This window comes from Hemicordylus capensis, chromosome 5 (genome assembly GCF_027244095.1).
Source record: "Hemicordylus capensis ecotype Gifberg chromosome 5, rHemCap1.1.pri, whole genome shotgun sequence".
NCBI classification, from domain to species: domain Eukaryota; kingdom Metazoa; phylum Chordata; class Lepidosauria; order Squamata; family Cordylidae; genus Hemicordylus; species Hemicordylus capensis.
Window position 1 is genome coordinate 39967553 of NC_069661.1, and position 25032 is coordinate 39992584.

The 25032-nt window shown below is 42.3% G+C and overlaps 1 protein-coding gene across 12 annotated transcripts in view; it reads left to right on the plus strand.

Annotated features, from left to right (window-relative positions):
- ANK2 (ankyrin 2) overlaps positions 1 to 25032 on the plus strand; it is a 509522-nt gene that overhangs the window by 171212 nt on the left and 313278 nt on the right. For 9 of the 12 annotated variants that reach the window (XM_053254657.1, XM_053254695.1, XM_053254699.1 and 6 more), the window contains exon 1: positions 3528 to 3673. The exons of the other annotated variants lie outside the window; for them this stretch is intronic. In XM_053254657.1, coding sequence (XP_053110632.1) covers positions 3590 to 3673 — 84 coding nt within the window. In that variant the 5' untranslated portion in view covers positions 3528 to 3589. Of the gene's footprint in view, positions 1 to 3527; positions 3674 to 25032 lie in introns of those variants that run through there. 12 annotated transcript variants of the gene reach the window in all.

Sequence of the window (25032 nt, forward strand, 5' to 3'; positions counted from 1 at the left end):
TTGAACTTCATATGGCATTATGACGTATAAAATAGAAAGCTGATTCGTATGTTATATTTCATTCTCACACAGAGGCTGACATCCTAACAAAATGGGTGCATATGCAACCAGATACTGCGACACAGTGGGACTGGCCCTGTTACTCCATTTGCCTTCATTACACATGCATTGTTCCACAACAGGGGACCAGTTCAGATGAGCCGTGGCCACTACACTTGAGGTGGATGGGGTCATGCCAAGAGCACGTCTGTCCTGACATCACTGAAAAATGTCTTAATGCACTGTCAGAATGTGGTTTAATCATGGGAGAGGGGTGAATCACCCCTCTACATGCAATCCAGCAGGGTTGTGGATTATGTGTAGTGCGGTGACTGGGAAGAACACCCCTCTCATGCAATTAAAAGACATTCCGACAGCATGTTGGGCTGTCCTTAAGTGATGTCATGATAGGTGTGCTCTTGGCACAACCCTGTTCTCCTCATGTGTAGGAGCCGTTCTTCATCTGCACTGGCCCATAGTGAGTGGGCACTTCTTCTGGAGTGCTCTGCTCTACTTGTGAAGCCTTCTGTTACAGCGGAAAAAGCATTGCTGAAGGAAGAGATAGAGGCGATTCTCACGATCGCCAAAAAGTGGGCTAAACTCTGTGATGGAGCCGGCAGTTTTGTGAGCGGCCAATTCGGCTGCCCAGGGCTTCCTGCCTAATCATCTGGGCTAAGAGAGTGGGCTAAGCCCGCTCTCCCCGCTAACCCACTCTCGGCAAGTTTCACTGATCGTGAGACTCGCCTCATTATCTTCAGAAGGGGGTTATCTGAACACAGGGCTATATACAAACTAAGTTGTATGAGCAGAATACTTCCACTTGCACATGGAGGGGGAAGGCAATTTTTGTCGACCCCTCCTTCCCTCTGCAACCACCTATATACTACATAGAAATATGATCCTGGGGGTCCCACATCCCTCAAAGATTTCTTGAGGCACAGATGAGAGTTCTCTTGTTATGTGAAAGTTCCATTCTTTGTGAGACTGCCTAATAGTGGAAGTCTTGTGAACCCCATTCATGAAGATTTCAGCACTCCCACTCACCTTTGATGGTTCAGCTGCTGATGCACTACTCCCTTTTCCCTGGGCTGAAGAGTGCAGTGAGAAAACACTGTGACCATCTGCTTCAGCCATATCACCTGATCCCTGACCATACAGACCAGGCACCAGGAATAAAAGTCAGAAATAGGAAGAGGATCCAAGTGCAAAGCTATGCCCTGTACCAGAGAAGGATTGGCAAAGGATAATCTCTACCCAGTGATGTGGACCAATCATTGTTGTGTAAGACTGCAAGAGGCAGGGCTTCTGAAAAGCTATTTATAGCTTCACAAGGCATGAACTGGATTGAAGCTGACTATACTCCTTTTGCCTGTCTGCAAAGGGGTGTGATAGTGTTTCAACTGAAAATTTTAGGGAAAGAAAAGCAGTCTGACCAGACACCTCTAAAGAATTTTCAGATATTTAAGCTTGATTGGGAGAGGGAAAGAGCTAGTTTCCTGTAGTCATGGTGATAGACCAGAAATAGGCATAATCCTATCTGTCCCTTTTCCCAAATCCCAAAATGAAAGTTTTCCCCTTTTAAAATGGAAGCTAATATCATGTAAGCCAAAACTCTAGAAATTATGGATAATATAATTTCTTTGCCATAAGCCCCACCGCCTGTTAAGATCACCTGGAGAGGTTCATCTGCGGTTGCCGCCAGCTCATTGGTGGCTACTCGGGAACAGGCCTTCTCTGTTGCTGTCCCTGGACTTTGGAATGCACTCCCTGATGAAATAATAGCCTTCTCATCTCTGGCTTTTTAAAAAGGCACTTTTAAAAAAGGAACTGAAGACATTTATTCACCCAGACTTTTAATTAGATTTATAGTTTTAATATTTTTAATATTGGGTTTTAAATATTCTAAATGATCTTAATTGTAAACCACCCAGAGATGCATGTTTTGGGTGGCATTGAAATATTTTAAATAAATAAAATGTAGTCCAGGCTTACCATAGAGGGAACTGCGGGCACTTCTAGCTGAGACACTCTCACAATAGCCCAGAAACCACCTGGACTGTGGAGTCAGGTGACATCAGATGACCAGATTCATATCACCACTTAATATTTTTCCTTCTAATGATATGGGCCATTTTCCAAATGCCTCACAAAAAACCTTTCAGATCTTCTGACTTCCTTCAAAGTGTTTACATGAAAATTCTCCCTCTGAAGTACCACACTGCTGAACTGCCTGTTTGATGCCTTACAACCCTTGATATGACTCTTCATATCATGGGACAGATTTTTTTCCTTCTGTGATGCTTTTTGTAGACATCACATGTATCACATTTTGGTTATAAGCCCCATAAAAAATAAATTTAAATTAGATGGGTATTTTCTTTTTCTACACATGCAAACGAGCAGGAAAGCAGCCCTGGGTGGCCGGATTGGCTGCCCACATCACTGCCGGCTCCGTCACGGAGCTAGCGGGGGCTGCAGGGATCGGGGGCTGTGTGGCCCCCGGAAGTTCCAGGATGCCCCGTGTGAGTGCACAGACCATCCTGAAGATACCTCTAGGGTTGGGAGTCTTGTTTCAGCCTCCTGGCGGGGGTCTCCCCATGTGTTGTCATGGAGCCATGCCACGGCAACACGCAATCGAAAAGACAGGGTTAGCGGAGCGCTCGCTCCGCTAACCTTGTCTAAGGGGAGAGGGAATTAGGAGGGTTTGCTTCCGGGAGCCATGTGGCTCCCGCGGCAGCAGGCGATTGGGCAAAAGTGGGCTAGGCTCCCTTAGCCCACTCTTGCCCGATCGTGAGAATCCCCTCAAAGTATATTGTGTAATATGGCTGCCCAGAGACGTAAGTTTGGGCGGGGTATACATTTAATAAATAAATAATAAATAATATTCCATAGTTAATTATTTCCCTTGAAGGAAAGAGAGAGCTTGTAATTGTGAAGGGTCTGGTTTCAAAGGGCAAGACCATCAAAACAAATGAATTATTCCAATTATGTGCTAATTATAGTATAATAAAATCTTCACTTCATACATAGTAAAGATGCATTTTTTCTATGGGAAATAGGATTATTGCCAGTCAATAATCAAGAGAAGGCTATGTCAAATGCTTTTGTGCAATGTACCTTGCAGGAAGGATTGAGAAGTAGGTACAGTACAGTGACCTCATTAACATCATGACATATTTTCATGAAGGAACTTATCATCCATCCATACAAATACACACATACACACGTACGTTTAAAATGCACTAACTAGGTCACTTGGCTTGTTCTCAAATCTTGTTCTGGATTTCTGGACATTCACCTCAAGGTTTTTTCTACTGTGATCATTTGTTAAATCAGAATTAACAATGCAATCAGATAAACAGTTGTGGTAGCTGCTGCCATAGCAACATCATCATGCTCGCACTCCCTGTGCGTCTCCTTCCCTTGGTTCTTCCCTCCCCCTCCCTGCACACACACCCCTCCTCCTCTCCTGCAAGTGACACATTCACTAATGGTCTGTATGTTTGAGAGGGTTTAATGGCAGCGTTCTTTGCTTTGAAAACTATTCAAAATGATGAATGAGGAAGCAGCTCAGAAGAGCGATGGTGGCGAGAAATATAATGGCAGTAATCAGAGAAAGAAAAGACCTAAGAAGGTAATGTAAACGGACACAGCAAAATATGTGTATGGAACTGTGAGACAGAAGGAGTGGTTTGTGGTCTGAGAATGAAGGTGAATGGAGCCCCTTTTGCATTGATACCTTTGTGTCTGTAACCTATTTTCATGCTGTGTCTAAGAAAGACAGCATCATGTTGTCTGTCGTTAATGATATTGTTTGATGTATTGTGGAAAAAAAGAGAGGTTGCAATGGTCTAGTTGCAGGATGGCGCATAGAAGCTCAGTGTTTGGGGTGTGAAGCTGTAGTAGAAATTTGTTGTCACTGCTAATAAATAGCTAATTCGTTGATTGAGAAATCCTGTGTCTCTCCCCCCTCTCTCTTTTGGAATGTCTTTAAATGCTAGACAATGCTAATGTTAATCCAAATGGACAATGAACTGAAGTATTTTTTTTAAAAAGCACACAGCTGCCTATTTTGTTGAAATAGTACTGACTTTATTATGCCCTGCAGTATCAATTTCATTGTAGGTTTTCCTTGTTCTTTCTATAAGACAAAACAATTTGTTTTGTTTTGGCAAGAAGAATAGTGCATTGGGGATGGCACTGATGTGGATTTGTAAATTGAGATTTGCTTATATTTTATTTGACTTGAGAGTTCTTTCACATTAGTTCAATCAAAGATTCAAAACTACCAAAGATAAAGTTCCTTGTTTTTTGAGATACATGTGATGGCCAGATCCTTCTGATATCATGGTGCTAATGTAAAAGAGATTGAAGGAAATGTAAAATAGATAGCCACACCCAGCTTCATGGCCAATCTTTTAAAAGGAAGTTCAGTTATTAACAGTTCTGCAGTATTGTAACATTCATCTTCACACTTGAAGTAATTTCCTTTTCATCAATTATTTTGAAACCTGTTTCATATTTGCTGTTCTGTTAACCCAGTCCTGCTAAAAATATTTTGGGAAGTATGCAGGTGCAAGGGGTGAGACTTTGCAAAATGTCTTCTAAGGAAACATCATCAGGCTGCATGCTGCCATTCTCCTTATCACTTTTTAATACCTTACTACAAGAGCATTTCCAGTACAAAATCCACAGGGATTTCTCAGTGAGCAAGATGCTGTGCTTTCTAAGAGGCAGTGTAGTGATTCATTTTGTAGTTATCTGTTGTAAACTTCTGTCACATTTACACAGTGCTGTAACATAGTTTTCCAAAAGATAAACCACTATATTTTTAGAATCTTGATGCATGGTAATATGTGCTACAAGAGAGATTAAAAAGGTAGATCTGTCAGATGCCTTTAAAAAGGAGGGGAAAATCTTGCATCGGTTGCATGTATGTGCACCTTTCTATTAGGACACCTGAATTCTAATAATTGTAAGGATGTGACCTAATCCAGTTGAAATAAGAGTACTGACAAAAGGTTACAAAAATGTCTGGCTTCATGCCGGGTCCAGAAAATTACCTTAGAACTCTACACACTGGGTAATGTTTTATTTTAGACTGGGCTTCATAGCTAATATATAATAAGAGCACTGCTTACCTTAAATTATCTGAGTATAGAGGGCCACCCATATATAATACGTAAAGTTGTATATTTGTAAAAGTTTCTGTATGTGCAGAAAGCAGGTTCCTAATTATTTAGAACACATAAATATTTGGGTGAGTTAAGAATGGTTCTAAACTGTCAAGGTAGGTTTAGAACTCTGTTTTGATCTTTTAAAAATCTAATTCCTGACAGTGTTAGGTTTATAGCTTAGTTGCTGAAATATAAGCATCAGTGCTTCAATTCAAAATCTGCTTGCCCTGAGGGCTAATATATTCCCTCTTTTTTGTTACCAAAAGGAATCCCCAGAAGAGTAATTAAAGCTGGTCTAGGAGAGGAGAGCTGATCTGGTGGTAGCAAGCATGACCTGTGCCCTTAGCTAAGCAGGGGCTGCCCTGGTTGCATATGAATGGGAGACTAGAAGTGTGAGCACAATAAGATATTCCCCTCAGGGGATGGGGCCACTCTGGGAAGAGCAGAAAGTTCCAAGTTCCCTCCCTGGCATCTCCAAGCTAGGGCTGAGAGAGATTCCTACCTGCAACCTTGGAGAAGCCGCTGCCAGTCTGTTTAGACAATATTGAGCTAGATAGACCAATGGTCTGGTCCAGTAAATGGCAGCTTCCTATGTTCCTAAAGTTGTATTCAAAGAGGCTGACAAAACAACCTTTCACTTTTCTATTCCATTGCTTCCAATGTATTGTAACAGTGGTCCCTAACATACATTTGACAGAGAAGATCTTGAGCAAGGAAGTGAGGTTGTTCTTATATATGCAGAAGCCTCTGTTGATATCTTTGTTGACACAGGAGTAAAGATGCCTAGTCTCTTGATCTGAAAACATATAATCAGAAATAGGATCCATTTCATGTTACCTACTTCTGAATCACTATGCCTGGTAAGTATGCACTTCAAAACATGTTCCTCAAGTAGGTCAGGGAAGAAGGAGGTGTGATACTCAAAATGGGTTCCCTGTCAAAAGGGAGATCCTTGTGTCACACTGCAATATTTATGCAACCTCCTCTGTGCTGTGATGCCATCATGTGCTGTGGGTCACCTGCCCCAACTCCACACTGTCGAAAGGAAGACATGCAAAAACAATATGGATACGTCTGCATAATCATTACTGGAGAGAGGGAAAACTTGACACCTTTTGTTTTTTTGCAGTAGCCCGTGTGGACTGCCACACCTAGTTCTGTTCACAGAGGTGGGCCTTTAGCTTGCTTGCTGTCTTTTATTAACCCTCATTCAGATTTTGGGGTGGCTTTCCACCCCCAGCTGTGTAGAGGTAGACAAACAGACAAATTACTGCACGCTCAGCTGTGCTCTTGTTGTTGAATTCTTACCTGCACTCTGGTACACAATATACCCACAAGCATGACTCCTCATGATTTATGATATTCATGTTATTAATGCAGATACGACACAGTGTAGAAAACTATCCCAAAATGAATGGACTTGCTATGGTGGGGTGGGTTCTGTCCCATTTCCATGTTAAGTCAATTGAGAGAAAAACCACCCCAGAAATGATTGGGCTTTCTATGTTGGGGTGGCTTCTATCCCATGCCCATGTTAAGCCCGTTGGGATGGTTGAGAAATCTTGTTCTCTTTGGAAACTTCAGTTTTGTTACCCTGGGTGATGATAGTCTCTTAAAAGCCAATATGAGGCACTGCATAGTTCTGTGCTCTCAAGTTAGGGCAGAGGAAACCAATCCCTCCCATAGTGTCAGACCTAGTGTTTGGAACAAGTAAAGTATTTGGAAGCATCTGACCTTGCAGAAGCAGGGATTTTAGCCACTAAAACAAAAGGATCACAAAAGCTGCAACCACAACAACATGTCAGCTTCACTAAGCCTGGCATCAGTGGATCAACCATGCACAGCACATCTCTGGTCTTTTCCTATTTCTCCTAGTGGGATACAGCCCAGAAGTGGCGGTTGGGGTGGGGGTTGGAGCTTGGTTCTAGGTGGAGAGAGCAAGAAGATGTAGAGATGGAATGTATGGCACTGCACAGTCTACTGAACCTTCATGAAGATACCAAGATAATGGGTTACATGAGAAGAAATGACAAAAGATGGTCTAAAACCAGTCTGTCACTTGCCCACTGCACAGGGCTGAGGTGAGGTCAGGGTCCTCTAGTGAGAGGCCAGACCAAGAGAAGTTTAGTCCAGCAGGAGGAGGCAGTGAGTGAAGCAATTCCCTCCCCTGTAATCTGAGACAGAGAGAGGGAATCATCATGAGCCCTGTGGGAGGAATCCAAATACTGCCTGAAGTCCCGGAGAGCCACTGCCGGTCTGAGTAGATAATGCTGCGCTAGATGGACCAATAGTCTGACTCAGTAGGCAGTCATTTCCTATGTTGCGATGTGGGGTTCGAAATGTTCATTTTTCTTTGCTAATAGCTAACATTCTCAGAGAGTCGTGTGTGGCACAGGGCACCATGCTTGGGATGTGGGGGTCACCACTGCACTCCCCTGGAGTGAAATGTTAAATTATTGTGGGTTCTGTGGTCTGAAAAGGTGTGTGAGAGGGTATCCAATGTAACCAATAGACTACTCAGGAGCAGGAAGTCCTATTCATGTGTAAAAAATCATAACTCTGGATTTGGATTAACTATTTACAGGTGATTGCCCATGGACATCCAACAATAGACTGAGGCTAAATTCAAGCTTTTAAAAAAATTAGAGATGCCTTTTTAAAAGTGCATCCCTTCCTGCTCCCCTTCCTTGGTTAGTCATTACACCTGACATTGTCAATCCTGGTTAGGAATGATTCTGAACTCTAATTTGGGACTCTGGACTTTAACCAGGATTGAATGAGGCATTAGGCCCATTAACACGTTATTTTCAACACTCGTCCAGTGAGGGTACAGTGTACACAGGTGCAGTCATTCACATGCTATGTTGAATGTAGGTACAGAAATACACTTCCTCTCTGTACCATGCATTTGAATGGCCTGTATCCAGGTTCACTTTTAAAATGAGCACAGGTACAGTCATTCACACAAACACTCCGTACCTTCATATAACATAAAGTCTGAATTGGGCTATTGAGTGAGTGAGTGAGTGAGTGAGTGAGGCTCTCATGATCAGTGAGGAGAGCTGCCAGGGCAGGGTTAACTGCGGGGAAGGAGGCAGGGGTGTAACAAGGTTGGAGGGGGCCCAGAGACAAGATTTTAAAATGCCCCCCCCACCTGCCATTACCGCCTACCACAAAGCGGGGAGTGGGCAGGCGGACAGGCGGCACAAAGTGGGGAGCGGGCGGGCGGCACAAAGCAGGGAGCGGGCGGGCGGCACAAAGCGGGGACTGGGCGGACAGGCGGGCGGCACAAAGCGGGGACCAGGCGGGCGGGCAAAGCACAGGCCAGGAGGAGGAAAGCCGGCCCGGCCAGGAACTGCGGCCGGGGAGAGGCAGCCATGCGGGCAGGCGGGAAGAAGCGAGGACTCGGGGACCATGCGGGCGGGCGGGGGAGGAAAGCAAGGACCATGTGGGTGGCCAGGGAGGGGAAAGGAGAACGGGGAACCATGTGGGCAGGGAGGGGGAAGGAGAGTGGGGGACCATGCAGGCGGGCGGGCGGAGAACAGGCCGGGAGAAGGGGAGAAGCAGCCGGGCAGGAGGAAAGAAGCGGGGACCATGCAGGGTGGGCGGAGAACAGACGGGGGACGTGCGGGCCATAGGGAGATGAACACAATCTTCCTCCTCTTAGTAAAAACCAACTGCATTAGCCCCAATGTGCGCCTTTCCTCCTTCCCTCGTCACTGTGTCGCTAACTAATCTGAGAAGTCCTCCTGCCGATGCTCCTCCTACATGTCTTAAGAAGTTGTTGTTGTCTTTCTGTCTCCAACTCCGAGAGTCCTCCTCCGAGTCCTTCTAGCTAGCTAGATTGTTTGTTTGTTTGTGAGTCAAGGCAGGCTGGCTGCAATGGAGTGATCTCTTCCTTGCTCAGCCGCTGCGTGCTCCAGGCAGTATCTGAGCTGATCATGTGACTTTCTTCTGAAGCACCACCAGGTGCCTGCCAGCCAGCCAGTGGATGGGGAAGGAGGAGGAGCCCAGCCCCTCGAGGCAAAGGGTGGAGACAGAGACAAGAAGGAAATACCGGCACAGCAGTCGGAACAAGGAGAACAACGTACTTTGAAATTGAAAAAAAAAAATTTAAGTGATTCACAAGGAATCTCAGGTAGGCGCTGTGTGGGGGAGAGCCTCTGAGGGGCCCCCTCAAGGCAGGGGGCCCCGAGACAAAGGCCTCCCCCTGCCTAATTATAGTTACGCCCCTGGAAGGAGGGTTTACCTTACCTTCCACGCAAACAATCTGAGGGGGTTCCCTGCGTGGGCGGATCAGCAGTGGATCAGTGGTGCAGATGAGTGGCGGCTTTCCTGCTGTCCTCCCACACCTCGCCTGGCAGCTCCAGTGGTCGGACGGAGGGAAGTGCTGCCACGTGGTGCCCTGCCTCCCAGAGCCCCAGTAATGCAGTGCATGAGTGCACGGTGTTTGGCTTATGGCCGTAAATAAAATGATTGAATGATTGAATTGAATGGTTGAGTGCACGGTGCATTCCTGGGGTATCACCTTCCCGGGTGTGTTCGCCATGGCTGCAAGCAGCCACAGCAGACACATGATTAAAAAATGGGTTTAGTGGAGAGTGTGCTCTGCTAACCTCGTTTAAGGGGATGCATTTAAGCGGGCTTGCTCCCAAGAGCCGCACAGCTCCCTTTGCAGCACACGACCAGCCGGAACCGGGATGGGCTCCCTTAAGTCTGTTTCGGCTGGTTGTGAGAATCGCCTCAGTGTGTGTGTGTGTGTGAGAGAGAGAGAGAGAGAGAGAGTGCGCACACAACCAGAATTTATAGCAATCAGGCTACACCCCCGTACCTCATGTGCCAGTAGAGGAGAGGACTGATTGACTTGATCCTTACTGCACCATAGTGCCCTCGCTCCCCCACCTGCAGCAGTGGCAGGAAAGGAAGCTGCAGAAAGTGAGCCCAAGAGGAATCAGGTGACCTTGGCAACTAGTAGGGGGCTAGCAGCATCCCTATTGGCTCCCCAGGTCACTGGATATGCTTTCATAAGCTTGGGTCCCTAATTGGAGGAATTCATTGCATCAAGCAATCACATAGACTTCCTTGCCTCACCATACTTGACTTGCATTGCCATACCCACCTTGTTTTCTGATCCAACTCCTAACCACCAGCCCATCTTTGACCACATCTTCTGTCCCTGATTCTTTTGTTCTTGTTTGCCCACATGAGACTCAGACCTCCAACTGTGGCTTGTCTTAGAGCTTGGCCAAGGGCTGACTGGTTGGCCAGTTAGTGAGATCTAATGGCCAACCAGTGTTGAGGGGTCAGATCTATTGGCTGCTATAGTTCAATTAATTTAATAGCTGAATGCTTTAGCTGAAGGATGAAATGATGCATGCATGAGTGTTACAGAAAATAATTCTTCCTATAGGAAGCAATTCCTACTACTTTTAAGATGTTAGGAAGAATGTCTATAGTTTTGTTTTTAGTTGAGGGGGGAATCTTACACAGTTTGCAGGAACACACATACAGCATTCTACAATCACAGTCTTAGCAATCAATATATAGAGATGCATAATTCAGCAGACATGAAGAAATTGAGTGGCTCTGTTTTATTAATCCACCCAAATTCATTTTTTAGTTTTGTTACTTGTGGTTAAAAGAAAATTACTTCATTTCTCTCTAGGTACACAGTGCCAGAAGAGTCAGACTCATTATCATTACAGGTTGTCAAGTGGTGTTGTGGGGGTGGGGGATAATCCCATTATTATTATTCCAGAATTCAGTTGTTTACATGAGAATAATCTATTTCCAGTTGGTCTGTTATTTATTGGTTTGATGAGGCCATCAGCTCTCATTGCAGCTGTCAGAGTTTACATTGATTTATGTGCCTCAGAACATGGGATCTCTTGAAGAATAATTTTGACCAAGTAGTTGCCGAATCATTTACTACTTTCTTTTTATTGTAAGGACTATAAGATTCAGTAATTTAGTAATGTTATAGGCTGAATTTACATATTAGCATTTCCAGGAATATTTTGTATATTTTTTCTTTTTAAAAACACACACATTTTTACTTGGTTATATGCCATTTTTAGCATGCAACCTTAAAGCAATAGTTAGTCAATTTGCCAGTTTTCTTCTAAAATCAATCGAAAATTCAAATGTCAGTTTCTCATCTGTTTTGTTTACTCTTAGTAGAATTGCCATCTTAAATTGTGCCTCACCCAGCTTTTTTCAAATATTCTTTTCCACAACACTAGCTTTCTTCAAACCAGACAGTGGCTATTAACGCTGTTCCTCGCTTGACTAGCTCACTGGACTACATTTACTTTAACAGACAGCCTCATCTCCAAGGGTCAGTTTGAGAGAGGGTCTCTGTATGTCATCTCCACTGGTCTCAACTCAATGCACGCTTTATAAATGGGACAGTATCCTGCTGAGCAGAGGAGTAGAAGAAGGATAATAAAGAGCAGTGAAGGACAAGGCAAGCTATCAATCTAAATAAATGAATAGAATTCAAGCAAATAACTGTTCCTGTTTTTAGGGGTCGGTCTGCAAAAGTCACCACCTTAAGTGGAGCAGCAAGGAAATGCTTGACTAACAAGCAGAAAGTTGCTGGTTCGAATCCCTGCTGGTATGTTTCCCAGACACTTATATCAGGCAGCAGTGATATAGGAAGATGCTGAAAGGCATCATCTCATACTGCGTGGGAGGAGGCAGTGGTAAACCCTTCCTGTTCACCATTTTACCAAAGACAACCACAGGGCTCTGTGGGCACCAGGAGTCAAAATCAACTTGATAGCACACTTTACCTTTACCTGCAAAAGTCATTAAAACTGGAAACATCCTAACAGTATGGGGCTGAAGGTTGAGAGCTGTGCTACACATACATTTAAAGGAGCTGTGCTACTCACACTCAAGCAAAAAGATAGCTGTTGCCCTCCCTTTCATCCTTTCTGCTAACTCATGCCTCTAGGCTACCAATAGAGTATCTCCTGCACCAAAGGTAGCATAGTGTACTACGGGTCATACAAATAGTGGTTTTGAGTTTCTACTTTAATCTGTCAATGCAATGGATGGAGGAAGAAATAAGGAGATTGCTCTGCTGGCTGGAAGGAAAACGGATCATGGCCCCTTAGCCAGGGCAGAGAGAGCAAGCAGGATGTTCCAAGAGAATCGTTATAGATAGGGAAATGGGGATCTGTGCTTGTGAAAAGAGATTATTTGCAAAGGGCACAATGAGGAAATGTTTGGTCACCACCCGACATTTATTAGGTTTTCTTTTGACAAGCTGGTGCACTGAAAATTCCATAATAAATTTTCCATTTTTAAATTCTTTACAGCTACAGTAATGTTAGTCTCTTGTTATCTGTCTTCCCAGTGAGCCACTTACACTTACAGAGTAGATAGTTTGCTTTGTAAATGAAATGGGGTCTTTCAGATGCAATAGGCATACAATGTGTTCACCAATGTGCTCACAGTGTGCCAGCTGTAGGCATTTAAGAACTTGTATCTTATAGGGACTTTGAATGCTGTTTAAAAAACAGTTAAAATGATTCTGAAACATGCAGAATCATCGTTCTCAATATCTGATCTGTGCCGGCTCCTAAGGCCAATTTCATTCATTGGAGCTTCCAGTTTTCCCCATTCTTTTGTTAAAATGGTAATTCTGTGTTGCTGTCATGCTTTAGATAGAAGCATGTAGTTGTAAGAATGGCCAGACTGCATATACGTGTATTCGCATTAAAAGAAAACACCCCTAGCCCAGAGTTTGATGTTACTTGTATGCTGACCAAAAAAAGGAACAAAAAATGTAGTTAGGTGTGATACCTGTTGGGTATAGACACAACGCTAAAATATTTATAAGCACAAGGATAATTTTATTCCCATGATAGATTTTAATTTTTTTCCAGACTAAAATAGTTATGTTCGAAACACTACAAGATATGCCTCTCATTTACACAGCAGATTATATCAGCTGTGGATTCTAGTTTCTGCATCAGTCCAGAGGGCATTGCTAACATGAAAGACAAGAATATCTGCAGATAAAATCTGCCATGTGCACATGAGAGAAGAGTTTTGTTTAGTAAAATCAGGGATGGAGGGTTAAAAATTATTATTTCAGGTTTCAGTGAAATTGTTCATATAATTAACCCAAAATGCTTTGCAATGGATGAAGTCCTTTATGCCCCCAAACAGTTTTATTATAAAGAAGGAGCATTTCTGACCTACTTAAGCAAGTTATTTAACCATGCATGCTTGTTTGAATATCTGTATTTTAAGTGACATCCTAGTTGTAGGCTTCATTCTTTGGGAAATAGATTCAAAACATATTTACAACAGGCAACAGATCAGCAAAGTGGTCAAACCACTTGCTGTTTGTTTGTATTCTGCAGAGTATACAGCCCTAGGCTGCAAAATTGCTTTGAAATTAAAGATTGTTATCTCAGAACTGCTTCTTATTGTGTAGAAGAAAGAATTCATGGGAAACTGTGTGATCGCAGAAGGCTGTAGAATGGCTAATGTGATGCCGATCTTTTTTAAAGAAAGGATAAAAATAATCCAGAGTGATAATCCCGTATATTTGACTTCCATACCTGGGAAGATAATAGAGCAAATACTCAAACAACTAATTTGTATGGAATAGAGCAGACATGTTATATAGCAGGGATCTGGCAAGTGTTGTGGAATCATAGAGTTGGAGGTGCTTATAGGCTGTTTAGTCTAAGCAGGATTCCCTTGCTTGTGCAGGCAATCCAAGCTGCAGCATGCCAATCAGATGATTGTCTAGCTTTTGCTTGAAGATACCCAGGGTAGAAAAGCCTGCCTCAGTAATTTGTCAAACTCTTCTTTTGACGCCTGAGTCAGTTCTCCTATTGTTCAGCCAGTATCTGCCCTCCTGCAACTGAAGCCCATTAGATCTAGTCTTGTCCTCTGGGGTAGCAGAAAACAAACCTTTGATACATTCTGTGTGACAGTCCTCCAGATATAGCCAGTTCCTTCAACCTTTCCATGCTCCTCACTATTTTCACAGAATCAGGCCCTATTTGTCTACATTGTTCTTAAAGTATAACTTCTATCTTATATACTTTGGTCATTTCCCAGCTTGCACATCAATGTAGGGCTATGTAGGGCTTGCATTGGACTTCTTGGATGTTAAAACATTAGGCTGCCAGAATTCTAACTGAGGTTGTTGTTATTATTATTATTATTATTATTATTATTATTATTATTATTATTATTATTAACATTTCTTATATCCCGCTCTTCCTCCAAGGAGCCCAGAGTGGTGTACTACATGCTTAAGTTTCTCCTCACAACAACACTGTGAAGTAGGTTAGGCTGAGAGAGAAATGACTGGCCCAGAGTCACCCGGCAAGTATCATGGCTGAATGGGGCTTTGAACTCGGGTCTCCCCAGTCCTAGTCCAGCACTCTAACCACTACACTACACTAACCACTATACCATGCTGGCTACCATTGCTTAATAAATTTCACCAACTTTCAAGTAACTTCTGAGCCTGATTTGGACCTTCAAAACCCTAAACGGCCTGGATCTTGAATATCTTCGAGAACACCTACTCCCAAATGAATTTCCTCCCCTCTGTAAGATCATCTGAAGAGTCTTTGCTACAATGTCATCTTTATCTGTTGTCTGGCAAGAATGTACAGCGTGAACTTTTTTTGTGCTGGTACCACAAGTGGCACCAAGGGTGGTTTGCCTAACTACCTCTTGAGAGGCCTGGAAAAACTGTATGTGATTTATTCTTATCTGACTTTAGTTACATTTTAGTTTTGATTTGCTGGTGCTACAGGAGCAGCTGTTTTCTGCTCATTATGATTTAATGTGATCATATTGATTGTGTGCATATTTGTTGTGCATTGGTTTTCTTATGAGCCACCTGTCACATTTCCAGTCACAGAGCCCCAAATCTCAGCTTCTCCAGTGCATCAGTGTAAATGGGAGAGAATTTGTGTCTGTTCTAAACCACAGGATATGTGGTTCACAAGCCTTGCCTCTCCCTGGGAGCCAAGGCTATCATCTCTGGCATGTCCATTGTTTCAAGTGGGGTTTGCACTCATTAAAGGATCAAGCAGGAATATATAACAAAAGTCTTTTATTAGAGAAGTCAGCTGCAACATCCACCCTATTCGCTCCTGCCCCTACTCCATGCTGTAATAACAAGCACTTCCTAGTAGCTGTTCCCTCTGTCTGTATCTTCCCTGTGTTGCTTTGTTATTGTTCCTGATTGCTGCCCTACCTCTCCTGTTAAGTTCCACATACATTGATGCATATGTACTTCTTGTTAGCACTTCTGCCTCTTCACTAAATAGCCCTGTGCATTCTGAGTAATCCCATGGGGTATTTTCTATCCTCTGTGAGATTGCAGTCTCTTCTCATGAGAAGCCACATTTCCTGATCAGTGCATGATCAGTCTGCTACGCAAACTTGGTGTCCCCAGCTGGCACCAAGTGTCCTGTCCCCTTTCTGATGTTACACAGTGAATTTGCAGCACAGTGGGAATTGCTTTTAGTCAGGCCTTGCCCCTCAAATCTGAGCAACATCGTGTCTGCATGTGATGAGATGCTTTAGGTGTAAGATGGCAGAGAATTTATCTAGAGGATTCAACAATACAATTCTGTGATTCCTTGTTCTGAGTCCAGTATACAGAACTGGGTGATTAAGGAGATGGTGTACAGACTTGGAATCTGTAGCCAATATTAGAGAAGGGTGAGAGCACAAACCCAGGCTGGATATTTATGGGTTCGTGGTTTAGGTGTTGATAGGAGAGGAGAGCTGGCCTTGTGGTAGCAAGCATGACTTGTGCCCATAGCTAAGCAGGGTCTGCCCTGGTTGCATCTGAATGGGAGACTTGATGTGTGAGCACTGCAAGATATTCCCCTCAGGGGATGAAGCTGTTCTGGGAAGAGAAGAAGGTTTCAAGTTCCCTCCCTGGCTTCTCCAAGATAGGGCTGAGAGAGACTCCTGCCTGCAACCTTGGAGAAGCCGCTGCCAGTCTGTGAAGACAATACTGAGCTAGATAGACCAATGGTCTGACTCAGTATATGGCAGTTTCCTATGTTCCTATATATGTAGATTTCTGCCCTGTAGGCTTTAATGGTTTGTGCTCCTTCCAATTTTTTTTTTTTTTTGGCATTGAAGGAAGGGTGATGTGGGGCCGAAGGGCACATGAAAATGTGTGGGGAATAACTTTGCTTTGGCTGTCTCTTATTGTCTTTTCGTCCTCTCTCTTCTATTTCTCTGATTCAGTCAGTGAACTCTTCATATCTTAATAACAACAAATTCACCTTTTCGGTAAATTTTCATGTTTTAAACTCATTTTTGTGAATAAACACATGTCCAGACTGTGACTCATTATGTCCTGAAAACTGAACCAGGACCTGTAAAATCACATGCTGGAACTGTGTCATTAGACACAAATCTACTGGGGTGTGGGGGGGATCAACGGGTGTTGGCTTCAACTCATATACCATAGTTGTGAGAATCTGTTCATGGGGTGCTTTAGTTTAAATGTGATCCAGTCTTGTTATATTTAATTTAATATAGCCCTTGGGACTTGTCTTCAAACCATATTTATGAAACATGATGATCATATCTGTGAGCATGGCAGCAGTTTAAAACTCAGTTCACATCAGTAAATGCTAGGAGATTCAGGACAAGCAAAGGGATATACTTTTTTACACAATGTGTAGTTAAACTATAGAATTCACTGCCACCAGATGTGGAGATGGCCACCAATCTAGATGGTTAAAAAAAGGATTAGATTAATTTATGGAGAATAGGGTGGCTAGCCTTGATAGCTGTATACTTCTGTCAGGATCAGATGTGGCATGACCCTGAACACCTGGTGCTAAGGAACACCAAGGGAGGGAGTGGTTGCTCTATTTCTCCACTTATGGGCTTCCCAGATGTATGTGGCTGGCAGCTGTGTGAAGCAGGATGCTGGACGACATGGGCCTTTGGTCTGATCCAGCAGGGCTTTTCATATGTTACATCTGAGCTCTGTGCATTTGAACTGATGAGGTGAGACCAATGGAACAGCATCTTATGTATCATAAGGGATAATAGCATATAGAATACAGTCAGCACAACAGAGTTTTGGTTATACCTCATATCACCTGTAAGAGTGGTAGTAGCAGAAGCACAAAACAGCCATTGTAATCAGACATAGGGTATAAGAATGAGCTGGATGTACCTGAACCCCACGGGCATTCATCTAGAATCTTAGGTTATAGTGGGTTAAGGATATACGTAACTCTGAATTGATCGTATATTGTACCTCCTACCAGTGTTCGCTTTAACAGGGATTCTCAGATGTTGACTACAACTCCCAGCATCCCCAGCTGCAATAGCCTTTGCTTGGGGATTATGGGAGTTATAGTCAACAACATCTGGGATTCCCTGTTAGAGGGAACACTGCTTCCTGCATTTCAAAGCCTTCTTCTCACATTGGCTGACACCCAGATGGTTACTCATGAGTCGGTTACTCATTAGTGACCTCATTGAAATCAATGGGGCACTGTAGTCATGCCTAGCTTATCTCACTAATTTCAGTGAGAACAGTCGTGAGTAATTTAATCATCTGGGTGTCAACAATTGGCCCACATGTTGCACAGCATAAAACAGGCAGTGCTGATCCACCCACACTGCTGTGGGACCATAGTGAAGTGCTGGTGGTCTTGCACTTTTGCACAAGAGTGGTAGTAGTCTAGTAAGAGTGGTAGTCTTATATTGTTTTGAATGTTTTGTAAACTGCCTTGAGATTGTTTTAATGAAAGGCGATATAAAATTTTAACAATAAAATAAAGTACTTCAAATATCATGCCCAGACTTTGGAAAGGTGGAAATAAATTGGAAACATGTTGCTGACAGTCATGGGACTGATCTAACTAGTGTTTACGGAGTGTGGCTGCACTACTCGAAATATTTGCACCAGGGTGGATTTGATTTAAATCAAACTGATTTAAATCACGATTTAAATCACGATTTAAATCACTAGCAGGGTGGATAAAAATAAAAAAAATCCGATTTAAATAAAAAAAATCGTGATTTAAATCAGTTTGATTTAAATCAAATCCACCCTGATTTGCACTCTTGTGCAAAGGCACAAAACTGCTGGTACTTCACTATGTATATTGGCAATGTGCACATGGTTCTGCCCATGTGGACCACTGATTTTTTAAAATTATTTTAACCTATTCAGTCTTCCACGGCCATCTGTGTTTACAGCTACTTCTGCATCATTACATATAGTACATTCTAGGATTTTTTTTTCATTTGCATATGTGTGCTATAAGGCTCATTGGTAGGAATTATTTCCTGCTGTTTAAGTGACTATAGAAGTATTTACAAATGGGCCATTAAAACCACCGAAATGTCCTAATTACGACAACAGCTTATATTTTATAGCATACTAAAATGAGATTGATGAAGGATTAGAAACAGAAGTATTGGAATGACAACAGTTTCCAGGACAGTAGTGATTTATACTAATCGACTTTTAAAAATTCAAGAAAGATGCTTTATGAGCTGGCACTTCGATTGGGTTTTGAACAGTTTACTTCAGTTGATAACATTGTGGTGACTGCCGCCTCCCCAAGCTGAGCAAAAAGACAAGCAAAGATTAAAAAACACATTCTGTTCCTATTCTAAATGTCACTGCTTCATCTGAGGCATAATGCTCCACTTAGAGAACACAGACCTCCTATTCAGCATCATGAATACAAAAGCATCAGAATACTTTGTGGGAAATGTGATGTCCTCTCCTTCAATATAGGATTGGATTGCACTTGGAACTGCTATAGGAAATTTGAGTGCAATTTAGGAATTATGGAAGGAAAGCTTTCCCATGCGATAAAGGTCATTAGATAGCATTATTGTTGCTTTGCTGGCTACATCCCACATTGGACAGGTTCCCTCCTTGCTAGGAAGAAGTTGTGCACTTTGAATCATGCACAGTGGTAGCCCCAGTGGTCTCTGAGGAACCAGTTCTTGCTAGAGCCTCTGGAGTCAAAATCCATGAGACAGATTGGCCAGCTCCACATTTAGGCACTACAATTTTCCATAAAAAGATAGACTATGGATGGATCCTGTTTCTGTTACCAACAAGGCTTAAGTAAGAAAGTGTTAATTATGAACCTTTTCTTTATGGATCATTGTTAGAGAGATGGAAGTAGCAAATAGCACTAAATCTAACCTATCATATGTACAACTCTTTGTTTGTGTATATTTGGTTGCATGAAGACTGCTACTTGCTGTCTTCATCTCTTTGGAATCTCTGTGAAAAATAACTCTGTAACAAAACAGTTCTTTGGGAAAATGATACGTCAGCATGGGCCAATCATCAATTCGTGCTATTTATATATAAATGGTATACATGGATTGCTGAACTAGACATCTCCAGTGATTTTTGGAACTGGCCTAGAACTCACTACAGTGCTGAGGGTTCTGGTCTCATTTCACATTTCAGAAATGCTTCCATCTCAGTCAGGAATTCCAATATGGGTGCCAGTTTGGGGTGGAATTCACCTACAAACTCAGTTAACTTGATTGTGTCATGTAATACAATCAGACACTCTAGGTCTATTTCTTGTAGCAAAACTAAAATGCAATATTTAATACAGATAAAGTGATTGATTTTTTTAAAATAATAATGAGGGAAATGTAGCATCATTGCCACAGTTCCAAGATGTACATTTGTCCTTGTGGATCTGTTGCTCCATTAATGCAGTGTATTATTTATGGTTCATATTAAAATCATGCATTATATGGAACGTTCTGAATTCACAAGGACATTCAAAGGTTATCTGTCCACAACCAATTCTAATTCCCAGCACAGACAAAGCCAAACTCTGGGTTATTGTTGCCATGGAAATTTTACCCCTTGGCCCTGCTGCTTGCTTAACACTTCTGTGCAATTGACTATTAGCAAGAATGACTATTGATAATGAATTTCATAAATGAACAATGGGAAAGTGTGATGTAAATCTTAAGTAAATAATATATCACAGATGTCACTAAACACATAAGTATGTTCAGTATCAGCACAATTTACAGTAGGTATCTAACTAATTCTTAATGAAAATTATAGGTAGATATGAGGTTCATTTAAAAAAACCCCAAATCTACAAGTCAAAGTAGGGTAATAATTTTAGGGCCAACTAAAATATAAAGTAGTGAGTAAGCTTTGAGTTCTCCAGAATCCTTCTTCAGTCTGATTGTTAAGACAAAGTTAGGGAAAAGCCCCCAAGCCTGCAGTTTGTAATAGCCTTGAGTGCAGAACGTTTTGTGCAGATTTACTTTCATTAGCCTCACAAGGTGCAAGGCACATTTGAGTTTAAATTTAGGGCTACTGAAACAAAAAAGACCAAAAACCCCCAAAGGCTGTTACCTTCTTTTTAAAAAAAAATTAATAGTTATTCGAATCTGCCTCCAGCATCAGTTGGAACAGATGGTTCCTTCAGATAGCAGAAGTAAAGAGAAATCTGGCAGCATTTATATCAAAGCTGAAGATTAATTTTAGGCAGTGCACTCGGTGAGGAGTCAATAGAAGCCAAACTGGGAGTATTATCCAATGGTTGGAAGGGATGTAACATTCAAAGTTGTCCTTTCATTAGGTGGTAGAAGATTAGCTTCTTTGATTGTTAATATCCTTCTCCTGGACAGTTAAGTTCTGTATTCTCCAACACATATAAAAATTGTAGGTAGCCGATTTTTATCTTTTTTAGACATAAGACTTCAGGTAGAGTCTTTTAAGTATTTTGTAAAGCGCCTAGTCGCTTGATAAACAATGAGTGACTGCTGGCAAGCCAGAAAGTAAGGAACATGCAGATAAAATTTTGGGAATGAGGAGTGAATTCCCAATAACGGTGTGATGTCTGAACCCACCCAAGTGCAGTTCTCACACCACATTACTGAGGTCCGCCTGACTTCTGCCCAAGATCCTCCACCAGTTGTCACCAAGAATTGAAGCTGGATGGAAGATCTTGGGTGAAAGTTGGGAGGACCTCAGTAACTGGCACAGGAACTAGTTTTGGGTGGGTTCAGACATTATGCATGTGTGCTCCCCATTCCTGCAATTTTACTTTAATGTTCCTTACTGGCTTGCTAGTGGTCATGTAAAGTGTCCAATGAAAACTGGATTTTTTTTGCCTTGCATCCAAAGAACTGGGAGTGAAATTTTGCTCACTCAGCTGGGATTTCAGCAGCCTTTTGTGCCCCTGAAATGCTGGATGACATTAAGACTCCCTGGATTGCTGTGATATGTGGTGTAAGGAGAATTGATGAAAATCACCAGTGCCTTCTGCATATGCAAGGAGCTCTTTGGACTGCAGCCACTGATTATTATTTTTAAACATTAATCAGAGTTATCTTGTGGGTGCTAAATGGAAAAAAAGAAAGGTGAATGTCATCGGTTTCTTCACTATTGTTTCTCTTCTCTTACTTCACTGTTATGTAAACAGGACTCCAGAACCAACCAAGAGTAATAAGCCCTTCTTTTATAATTACCTTTATGACTGTTTGAGCAATAAAGAAAAAATTAAGAGTTAACTGTTTTATTTAAACGCTCATCTGAACTAACCCTGTGGCACAATTAACTAACAAAGTGTTAAAGGCAGAATTATTGTATTTTACACACATTCTGAAGGTGAAGGTATTGAATAATTTATGCTGAAAACCATTAAGTTCTTCTGGGAAGGCTTGTTTCTTCTAATTGATTTCTTTTGGAAAATGAGTTACCTCACTTTTAGCTCCTCTAGCTATTGTGGAAAGTTTCTTTAGTATTTCAGATTATGGCCTTGGCATGAATGCTGTTGATAGTTTTTGACATTTCTGAGTTCCTGAAATATTTTCTTCAGGTAATGATGAACGTAAAGAGCCCTGTTCACTATATAGAATTCAAACTTGCATGTTTGCTTGATAAGCTGTAGAGAAACAGAGGAAGAAAAAGGGTAGGTAAAAGAGTTCAATTTTTCCTCTCATGGAGATAAATCTCCTCCACAGACATTGCAAAGAAATCTTAAGAGTGTTGTCTGCCAAGGCTAATATTTTGTTTAAAAAAAGATTGCTTTATTTGTCAAGAAAATCCTAATTCCATACCAAAAAAGTATGCTAATCGTTTGCACTATAAAGTTAATAGTAAATGTTATATAAATATTTACTCATGCATATGTTGAATAATTTTTGTTCAGTTAATTGACTTCACATTATTGGTGGGATGTATGATGCAATTAGGTCCAGGTTACCTTAGAGAGCGCCTTCTTCGGTCTGATCCCCACCGCACACTAAGATCATCTGAGGAGGTCCGGCTCCAGTTGCCACCAGCTTGTCTAGTGGTGACCCAGAGGCGGGCCTTCTCTGTAGCTGCTCCTGGACTGTGGAATGCGCTCCCTGCAGACATCCATAATTTGAATTCTTTATTGGAATTTAGGAGAGCCCTAAAGACCTACCTGTTCGGCCTGGCCTTCCAGTGCTCTTAAATTGTTTTAAAGGGTCTTTGATGTTTGTGAACCGCCCTGAGCTATTTTTTAAGGGCGGTCTAAAAATCGAACAAACAAACAAATAAATGACATTGTGTCGTGTGTTGACATCATGTAATTACACTTTATGGGAAGAGAATGGCGAACTCACATGGATGAACTCACTTGATAGCTATTCTGTGGACAGCACTTCACTTTATACTTTATGAGAATAATGAGTATACATTTGTATGACATATGCTAATAAAAGTAGAGAATGGCTTTAATGTGTTAGGCAACTTCACAGTTACATATGTCATATATTATTTATTTATTATATTTGTACACTACCCCAAACTTCCTTCTCTGGCGGTTTCCAGCAAAATAAAACCTTAATACAATTTAAAATAACAAGTTTAGTTAATAACCTTGGGTAAATAATGTGTATTTAAAGACTTTCAAAAGTTGCCAGAGATGGGGAGGGCTCTTATTTCAGCAAGGAATGCATTCTAGAGTCTTGGGGCGGTAATAGAGAAGGCCCGTCCCTGTATATCCACCAGACAAGCTGTTGGCAACTGAAGACAAACCTTTCCGGATGCTCTCAATGAGCAATGGGGATCATAGTGAAGAAAATGTTCCCTTAAATACCTTGAACCTAACTAGTTTAGGGCTTTTATAGGTTATAACCAGCATCTTGTGTTTTACCCAGAAACTTATTGGTAGCCAGTGTTGTTCTTTTAATATAGGAGTAATATGGTCTCTTTGAGATGACTTGGCTGCCATATTCTGTACCAATTGCAGTTTCCAGAAGAAGAACAAAGGCAGCCCCAAATAGAATATGGAGGTTACCAGCGTATGTACTACTGTTCTGAGATCATTTATCTTAAGAAATGGATGTTGGAGTATCAGCCAAAGCTGATAGAAAGTACATCTGGCCACTGTCTCAATCTGAGACACCAGGGAGAAGTTTGGGTCCAAAAGCACCTCCAAACCGTGTACCTCTTCCTTCTGGGGAAGTGTGACCACATCCAGAACCAACATATCAAAATTGTCTCCTGAGTTCTGACCCCACACAAGAAGTACCTCCATCTTATTTGGATTCAGTCTCAGTCTATTATCACTAATCCAGCTCATCACTGCCTCCATCACAGGCATTTAAGGAGGTTATGCATTCTCCTGATGATGCTGACATGGAAAAATAGATTTGGGTGTCATCAGCATATTGATACCCTGCACCAAATCTCTTGATGATCTCTGCCAGAGGTTTCATGTAGATATCAAAAAGTACTGGAGACAGTATGGAGCCCAAGGGGATGCCATATAACAGCTCATGTTTTGAAGAACAAAAGTCTCCAAGTGACACCATCTGGAATCTGCCTGAGAGGTAGGAGTGGAACCACTGTAAAGCAGTGCCTCCCAACCCTCTCAAATCATCCAGAAGGATACTATGGTCGATAGTATTTAAAGCTGCTGAGATATCCAAAAGGAACAACAGTCATACTCCTTCATTTGAGATCATCCATCAGGCCAACCAAGGCAGTCTCCATCTCATAGCCAGCCTGAGTACCAGTTTGAAATGGGTCTAGATAATCTAGATAGAGATATATCTACCAATTCCTATAATGTATGAAGTCACCCTTACAATACAACCCCTTTCTGAATTAGCCAAAAGTGAGATGAGGGAGAAAGATCTTGATGTCATTCTGCCCTTGGCAGAAAGGGCGTGGGCGGGGGGAGGCAAGATCGATCTTACTTTCCTCCCAGACGAGGAAAATGCAGCTCAGCCTCCAGCCCGATCCCAAAATATCTAAGTGGAGCATGGATCTCCCTGGGGAGCATGGTGCACTGAGGAATTTCCCCTCAAGCTGGGCATTCTAGGTGCCCGGCTCTGTGTCTGCTTGGGCTGTGTGCAGCCCAAGCATACACACAACCCTAGACCTGGGTAAAAGGGCATACTCACGCTCTTTTATTTTTTATTTTATTTAACATATTTTTATACCACCCAAAACTTTCAACTTACCCAGGTGAAAAGTCTGGTTAAAATCCCAAGCTACCCAGGGAGGCAGCACCATGATGAGCCTTGATCCTGGTGCTTCATGCAAGCAGCTCTACCCAGATAGGGCTGCCCAGGCCTGGGTAGGGCTGCTTGTGTGAAAAGCCTCCTTAAGATACGGGAGGACCTTGGTATTCGTGGGGGTTCTGTTCTCAGCTAGTACTGCGGATACCAAAACCATGAATACCGAGGCATTAAATCAATGGGATCGCAGAGGTTAGGTTCCGAAGGGCATGGAAATGGCCAACCCCTTTGAAAAGCCTAAATAAGATGCTCTACTATGCTCCATGGGTCCCCAGAA